This window comes from Acanthaster planci, linkage group LG13, assembly GCF_054643075.1.
Source record: "Acanthaster planci isolate LZ-2023a linkage group LG13, COTS_SCS, whole genome shotgun sequence".
NCBI lineage: Eukaryota > Metazoa > Echinodermata > Asteroidea > Valvatida > Acanthasteridae > Acanthaster > Acanthaster planci.
The window spans coordinates 1,383,097-1,391,882 of NC_141789.1; the positions used below are offsets into that span (position 1 = coordinate 1,383,097).

Here is an 8,786-nt window from a genome sequence, read left to right on the forward strand (position 1 = left end):
CCTACCAAATGAGTCATTCTAGCGGGTAGAATCCAGCTGAAGTCGTGGCGTTTCATCTTCGCCAAAGTGCAGTTACCATGAGACATCATAACTCTATTCTTAAAGTAATTACTCTTTGCGCGATGTTTTTGTCGTGACTGATGGACAACGACATTATTTGGCAAGAAAGAAAAATAGTACAACAGTATATATATTTCAGTCGAATCATAAGCAAAGTCACATCATTTATAAGATACATACAAATATGACTAGATAGAGGCGACTGTTGTTAACATAAGCATATGCATGCATTACTGGCAACCGTAGCTATGGCGGTGTCCCAATGACTTGGCTATGGCTGGCAATTGCACACAGGACCTATGGTAGCCACTAGTTAGCGGCTTCGTGCATCTCTAATAGGCGCATGTCCCATTTCAAGCGTGAGCAGCCCTATTTCTGATCAGCAAAACTGTTCGTATAGGCCTAAGCGGAAATATATTTATGACGTCATAAACAGCTGTATAATTTAATTGTTTTACTTCAGCTTTGACTGAAATTCGCATGAATTGTGAAGCATGAACACGATACGAGCTGTTTGTTAGGACATCCCCTGCGCGTCAGTATTGTACCACTAGCTGCCTCACGGATAGAAGGTGAACATAATCTCTGATTTAAAATGAATTCATTTCCGGAATTTCGAGAGATCAAAAATGGGAAGGTAAAATCAGAAAGTCTTCACGCTCAGCTGACAATCGCTAACAGCTGGTGGGACTATCTAAGGTGTGGAGTATTTATAGACATTGATGGCGGCGCAGACTCGCAATGAAAAGCTGCGTGATCGGATTTTGAGGTTTATTAGGAATCCCTCCGAGTCCAATCGTCAAGCCGGCCGGGCCAGGCCAAGCATAAGAGCAGGCCCAGTCGAAGGCCGGGCTACCCAAGGGGAAAGTCTCCCTGAAAAAAAAAATGGCGCGAACCTAGGTGAGATGATCGATGCCGGGGTAATCAGCGAGCGTTACGCCGGCATCTCGTGGTCGGGCAGCGGTGTTGGGAACACCGCTGTCATTCCACGGAGGCGATAATTCGACAACTGACAGTCAGACCCCTACTCATGCGCTTTCCCCGTGGAGACAGTCCCTACATGCCAGGGTTGGAGCTACAATGCACCAATGCACCAACCACATAAATTATGCCTAAACTGGTATGTCTAAATGGTATTTATTTGTTTATTTATTGTCGACCACTAGGTTCAATTCTGAAGGCTGGATCTTTTTAGTAACATTCGTCTGTGGTTTATATCGACCCATTAAGTTTGTCAGGAATTCAACAGAAACGACTATTCAAAAGTAAAAGAATCAATTGAGATTTAGTTACTGTTGACAGAACCTCTGAGCATTAGGGCAATTAAAAGATATGAAACCTGTTTAATGATGGAACATTCCATAATTATGTTTGCAGAGTACTGGAATACTTTGAAGTATTCATTGAAGGGTGATGTTTATGTTTACTATTTTCCTGACGTCCAAGTTAAATATAGTAGATATATTATGAAAAAATACCTCTTATAGCTAGGCCAGACTTTTGGCTCGTTAAGAAATTATATTATTCATTGGGGACCTTTCTACCTTATAAAACGATTTTCGAAATTGATTCGTCATACAATAATGAAAAAACGCACAGGTACCTCTTTTGTAACTTTGGGGAATCATATCAAGTAACAGTAAGCTCGTCAATATTTTTGATTGATTATTTTCATTAACAGTGCCACTTTCTTCGGGTCTTGTCCCATTAGAAAATAAAACTGAAGAGAGATCAATTTTTACATAAAACATGCATATTTGGCAACTTTTGAGAAGCATTTCTAGTCAAGCTTTCAACATTTTTGATGGATTACTTTTCTGTAAACAAAGACAATTTGTCGTGGGTGTTGCCGCATTAAAAAAAAAACACTGACAGTTAAATCAATTTTTAAATAAAAATAGAAAATTATTCCAAATGCCATATCATAGAAAATACTTCTGAATGCCATTCCCCAGAGCTAAATGCTGTTATGTACTAGTGGCTGGGGGTGATATAAACCAAGCTTGAGTGACAGCCTTCGGGATTTTATTTTTCACGCAGCGATGACATTTCCGAATCTGCGGGGTCAAATTTGGTGCATACGTCAAACGAATAATCGGGAGGCGCACCTGACGGTGATGGTCAGTTTGGTATAGGCTACACGTATATATGACGGAGATCGGTTGAAGACAAAATGATAAACAAGGGAATATTCAACCCAAATATGTTTCGTTTGCAATGATATCGCCAAACGGCCCAAAACCAGGATTCTGGGCTTAGGAGCAGTTTCAAGCTCAGATGAGATGGTCCCCAATCTGAATGGAATCGTTTTATATCAAGGTTTGGTTGCCTAGTCCTCGCGAACGGCAGGCCCATAGGTTTAGTCGATTTAAAAGCACTTGGTAAGGAGTTTCGCGTGGTAGTTTCACTTAGAAGCAGTCAGGTTCCAGTGGGTATTCATTTCTTTGCAATTAAATTTCCTTTCAATTTAAGCTCCAACTGGCATCATAAAGCATAGTATGGTAGGCAGCCGGTATAACCAAAGTTGATTGCAAATCGGTGATGTCGATTGATGTTCTCTGAATGTGCAAATAGATGTATCTTCAATTATTGTTATCTTTGAAGCTTAAATTTAGTTCGATTCCCGACTATGTCTAAAAGCTATGGAGAACCATCCCTTTATGCACACTTTATATTATTTTGGATGGGGTACAGCAAGCTGCGAATGATGACGTCCAAACCCATGTGGAAACTCCACCCGATTGAGAAGAAATGGCTCCCCGTACCTGTGGTACGTGCGTGGTGGTTACCATGGTGCTAAACGACATCCTTGCCACCTTCAGTCTTGATGATGAAGAGTAACTGGGTTGTTGGTGAGGTACGAGGCCAGAAGAGAGAAAAAAGTTTTCAAGAATTGCACAACATGTAGGTTAATACGAATCTATGTGAGAAAACACGAAGGTTCGACGTGGTGCCAATGATGTGGAGAGAGCAAACTCTGCCAAGCTCTCTCAATTCCTCGCCCTGTGTCAAAATCGATTTTTCTTTCTCCTTTTTTTGACATGAGTGCCCACTGTCCAGAGAATTTCATCAACAAGCCCGTCACGGAAGCCTCTTTCACAAGAACCACGACGCATACAGAATACAAAATCCTTGGTGAGCTTCGGTAAATGAAATGGTCGGTCACTCAAAATAAAGTCGATTAGGAAAGGAATCGACTCGGAGTTTTTTCATCAACAGCGTTTGGTAACTGCTTGAATGAGAAAACAAATCAATTTCAGAGGAATTCCTACAGGGCGTTTACCTATTTGTCAAACTGCTTGAGACTATTTTTTCCTGCAATTTTCACGACTTCGTCATCGGTTTGTGCATTTATTTTACTCGGCAAATTTGTTGTTTTAAATATTAAGCGATTATCAATTTTTCGCTTTGTTTTGGGCATAGAAAACCAAATAATTATATTGTTATGCGCTAACGTAGCTAATGAGGGCGTTATCTGATCGAAAAGCTTAGACTTTGATTGACTTTGCTTCGTACTGATCTACCACATTCTGTTTGGCACAGTGACCACAACGGAATAATTTTGAAACTTTCATGAAACATTTTCTCAGATATCAAGATGAAAAAAATCTCCATCATAATCTCGTGATCGTGATAAAACTTACAATCATAAACATGAAAAGTACAAAAAGAAATCTGACTTTCATGAATGTTCAGTGGAACATTTGGCACTCACAATTTGTTTACAGCCGTACCAAATTGTCGTTGGACAAAATTGACAGAAACTGATTTTTTTCCCGTTTCATGCTCTTGTTCGGTACAACCTGAATTCTGTATGGACAAAAAAACGATAGAAAGAAACGACCTCAAAAACCATGAAAGGGCTTTAGTAATTCGTCGACGAAGAGGGTCATGCTGTAGAGGTAACTGCTGTGGGCAGAAAATCAAACTGTGCGCTCGTCAACTTGGAGAGAATTTTGTATTTTCACGGTCTGGGCAGGTTAAAAAAAAATTGCAATTTCCACCTTCCACTTACGCATCCTGCGGGCTTTCACTTGACAATGGCGGATGTTGCATTATCGTTATCGTATTTTCAATTTCCATAATAACTGTTGAGTAGTAAACGTGGACTAAGGTTGGTCCTTTGTATGGAGAGATTGTGTTGGCATCGAGCTGTTCAGACAAGCCTCGGAAATCAATGTTCAGAATTTCTTTCCAAAGATATTTCGCCATCGGAGCAATCATTTGATTCTTCCCCTGGTATGTGCTGTATTCGCACACGTCAGGTTTGATCGTAACAACAGTGCTCATGCATGAGAAAGAAAGCTGCAACAGTAATTGCACTGCTGTGACTTTATCTAAAGTCACCAGACAATAACGAGAAAGCACAGATGACATCTGTCTGAGTGTAGACGATGACGGATTATTTCCTCTTTTTGTAATTTCAGTTAATCCGCAGTTCAACATCCAACTCAATCGAGTGAAATAAGACATATCCATATGACATTTAGCAGTCAGTGTAATGTAATCAGAGAAACGAATAATTATATTACATCCAGAATGGGACGCAAAATGTGGCAATTTACATATTCGTATTTCCACGAACGACAAATCAGTCATTTGCCTCTTATATTTTTAATAGTTCGCGTAGTCCTTGGGAAATTAGAAGTCTGTATTGAGGAAAACACTCAATTTTACTGTAAAAAACCCTTAAAAATCTCGATTAATGGGGGACTACTTTCGCTACCCTTCAAATGACGTAACTGATTACAGCTGCAGGTAATGACAAATTATCAATAGTTCTCCGTTCATTTATTTTAGTACAGGTTAATAAAAACGTTTGTCCATAGATACAAATTGCACAGGAGTCGAATCCAAGGGGTAAATAATCAACCCCCCCCGTGTCTTTTTCGCACTCTTTTTTGTCTATTTAATTGAACCAATTACGCTTGCCTGCTCATGCACTCGTCGACCGTAATTTGGGCGGCACTGAAACAGGTTTCGTTTGTTCTGTACCGAAATGTCGCGAATTTAATCAACAACATCTATTTCCATATTCGTGCCGACAGGGGAAGTTGGAGGGGAAAGGATGGCTCGCTGCTGCTGCTGATGTGCACAGTCTTAACAGTGGGCCGTTGAAGAGGGGCTGATTTGGGCTACCTTTTTACCCAAAGCACTTGCTTTTAGCAGCATCTGCTGCGTGATCAATCTGTTCCTACGCACTTGCACATGCGCACAGTCTCGGGGAAATCAACCTACAGGCTTAAGAGATGAAGTCTGTCTTCAGCTCACGTGATTGATCAGACAGGTTTTCATTTTAATTTTCATGACGTGGAAAGACTGAGAACATTGCTGGGATGCCAGCCACAAGTTGTTCTGGTCTATTGGTGCCAGTTCGATTTCTTTGAGTGTAGGGGGGCAGGTGGGAGTAACGTGGCTTGCCCGAGGACACATCACGGCCTGCAGCTATAGAGTCGTGACATTCTGATTACTGAGTCCCCAACCACTATAGGCCAATCTGCCCTGTAAGCAAAACATGTCCAGGGACGCGAAGACGACACAGTCATGTACTCAGATCGAAGTTCGTGCACACCCCAAATCTCCTACCATCACTCGGGGTTTTGCGCGTCGTGTATACCCTGGACACCCGCAGCAGCCTGTGTTTGCCCTGTTGCTGCACTGGGCAACGTTCTCCCCTTCATACTGCGTGGGCGCGGGTCCATTAAAGTGAGATTGACAACTTTGCCTTGCAAGTTTCATTTTCCACTCTCTTCCTCTCATTTTAGTCTACTTATCTACGATATTTAGTGAGGTGATGTGACATATTTATGTATCTCTTACATCAGAAATGAATGACGTTCTCCAAGCCGCACCTTCTACATTCGGAAATAAATCCTTTGATGAGACCACCTCACTAATGTACCCCTAAATTTTCATTTGAGTTTGATCCTGTTCCATATTGGCAATTGAGCTGTCTTTGAAAAACTTGATTAAGTACGCCGGTTTTAAAGATGTACGTTTCCCTCCCTTCAAGGGCTGGCATTTCCTTCCTAGAATTTCTCCCACAGCGGTCATATCAACATTACCATGCACTCCTGCTGTGCTGAAGTCTTATTGAAGTCCTTGTAGTCATCTGCAGAAATTAATCCCATCTGATTACTCAATGATCAAGGTTATCCCGACCGGGTATGTTCCGTGATTCCCGTCTGCATTCTTTGCATTGTCAATAAAAGCTGTAGCATTTTGAACAATCTGTTGTCGACCGACAACAGTAAATTGCGAGGATATCATATGCACGGCAGTTTGTCCATACGTGATTTCAGGAGAGATAACGAGAAGACGCTACATGCGGGCGCCAACGCTTACGGGATCATCCTCGAATAATTAAAGTTCTTCGATTTGAGGATTTTTACGTAGGGTGGAGATGGCTATGTAAAGGCATAAACTTGAATGCTTTAAAGAAATTCGTACTTTTTTCAGTTGAAATGGTGCCCAACGATAACACCGATCAAGGTCATAACATAATGCACGGTAGAACCTACATCTAAACTCAACTTGGCCAAAAGTATTCAAACACCCAAAAAGGAAACAAGTGGTTTTGTGGTAAGATTCTGTGAGGCTTCCCAACTACAACAGGCAAGACATCTGGCCCAAACAGAGACCCATTTTTCACCCGAGATACTCAGATTACAACAAAAACATCTCTCGGTGTGGATTATCACTTCAGCCGTAATCGACCAAGTGTAGCTGAGCAGACCTCTCCTTGAAACTGAAATCTGTTTTTCGATGTTCCTTGAGTTAACGGAGACAACTCGCGGTACAGCATCCGATTATACAAAACCGACCAAGGATGAACGGGGGAAATCAATTAGTGTGATTATCCATTCACGGGTAGGCCTATGTACGGGAAGGAAAAATACGCACCATCGCCAAGGCTGGAAACTTAAAGAGCTGTGAAAGGGGAGGACAAGAATAAAGACATGGAGGAAACCAAGCTGCCCGTGACTAATGCGATATTAGGGGATTCCGGATGAAATTGCCCGGCAGAGTGCGAAGATGGGCCCGTGTGTCTCTGCCTGGCTCTCTCGCCGTTGGACAGCTATAAGGACGGATTGGAATGGGTGATAAGGCTCCCGTGACGCACGCGCGGACTAAGATACAAGGGGAGAACATCATTCTCCCCACCCCCCTCGCTCACCGTGTGCTAAAATGGGATCAATATGGTTCCGGGCGTTCGGGGGGAAACGAAACAGCCTAATGGTGGACCCACCAGCGCCAAGGAGGGCTCAAGGGGTTAGAGCGGGGGTTGAATCGGCCTAATGGGCTGTATGATTAAGCCCCAGATGTTCGGAAGACAAACAGCCCGTGCCAGCCATACCTAATGAGAACCGTGCCAAAAGACCCACTCAGCGATGGGTATCGGCCGCGCCAAAAGACCGAGAGGTCCTCACTTACCTTGGATTAGACATCCCAAGAAAACGGCGTAGCTCCATAAGTGTTTCATGTTTGCGGATTGTTGTTGGGTCCTCGGAGGGGGTCCTCGGAGGTCCAGGGCAGGGAAGGGTACGTGTCCAGCGCTCGACGATCCCCAGGTTAGAGACGAAGTCGCCGGGCTGCAGTGAAAAACACCCAGCTGGTGCCTACGAGGCTTGCAGCCCGCTTTGCCGTACTCCGTGGAAAAGAATGTGCCTTTCTGTGTCTCGCTCGTTGTACTTTGAAGCTCAGCGCCCGGTTTGCATTTACCGCTTATCGACACTTTCTCTGCTGCCATGCAGTCTCGTTGCCGCTGCCGATAAGAATGATGTTGGCCGGCACAATGCGTGCAGTACACAATACCAGCCGACGCATTCACAGATTGAACATCTTATTAGAAAGCCCTGGGATACACGTGCCAATTATTACGCTCGACTGACACGCTCGGCAAGTGTACAGTGTTGACCGGCCGAATCGCCTCCAGTCAAGCCCCCGTGACGACCAAGTTCCCGTCCCTTCCTCTTCGCCGAAATCTAGGCGCTTTCCTCCCCCGGTAGATAAACGCTGCCTCTTCCCCCAAGGCGGCTGCAGCATCACTTCAAGACACGTTGACTCGCTCCGAAGAGCCGATACCCAATAAAATGCCATCCAACTCCAGCCACTCGAGAGGGTATTTTTGAGGGGGGTCACGTGTTACGGAACTGTGCCCATTACCGCGCGTTTTCGGTAGTAAACGAAATGTATAGGTTGGATGCGTATTCGGTCTTTGCCTTAACACAGGTTGAGCATACGCGAACTGACAAGCGCACAATCCTCACAGGCATTTTGAGGATAAAAGTAATCTTCCTCGATCGTAGGCATTAATACCTTGATTGCTTAACAATCGCTTGGTGATTTCAATCAACATAATAAGACCTCGACATTTAGTCGTGCATTTGGATGCATAAATCACCGGACGTGTTAGTTACAATGCTTCGCTTGACATTTTAAGTGTCAAATGTTGCACTATAGCCAAATCTACCAACTTGAACGGGCCGAGTAACTTCCTGGTGAGAACGATTACCAATGTATTTAAAGATTCTGACTTAAAGGTGTTGCCTCACGATAACTATTTACACCAATACAACACAACAAAGAAATGAGAGCAAATATTCCGTCAAAGTGACAACTCGAAAATTCTTGTCTGCAGATGGAAGACACCGTCACAATGACGGGAAACGAGTGTAAGGGGAAGATGTTTGGGTGAATTTTTGCGGAAAAAATTTGCCCGAGCG

At 43.4% G+C, this 8,786-nt stretch overlaps 1 protein-coding gene across 1 annotated transcript in view; it reads right to left on the bottom strand.

Moving 5' to 3' along the window:
• LOC110979872 (neuronal acetylcholine receptor subunit alpha-10-like) overlaps positions 1–8,306 on the bottom strand; it is a 49,986-nt gene extending 41,680 nt beyond the window's left edge. The window contains exon 1 of the mRNA XM_022235997.2: positions 7,495–8,306. Within this exon, the coding sequence (XP_022091689.2) occupies positions 7,495–7,810 (316 nt within the window). The 5' untranslated portion in view covers positions 7,811–8,306. The remainder of the gene's footprint in view (positions 1–7,494) is intronic.
• Positions 8,307–8,786: the final 480 nt, after the last annotated feature.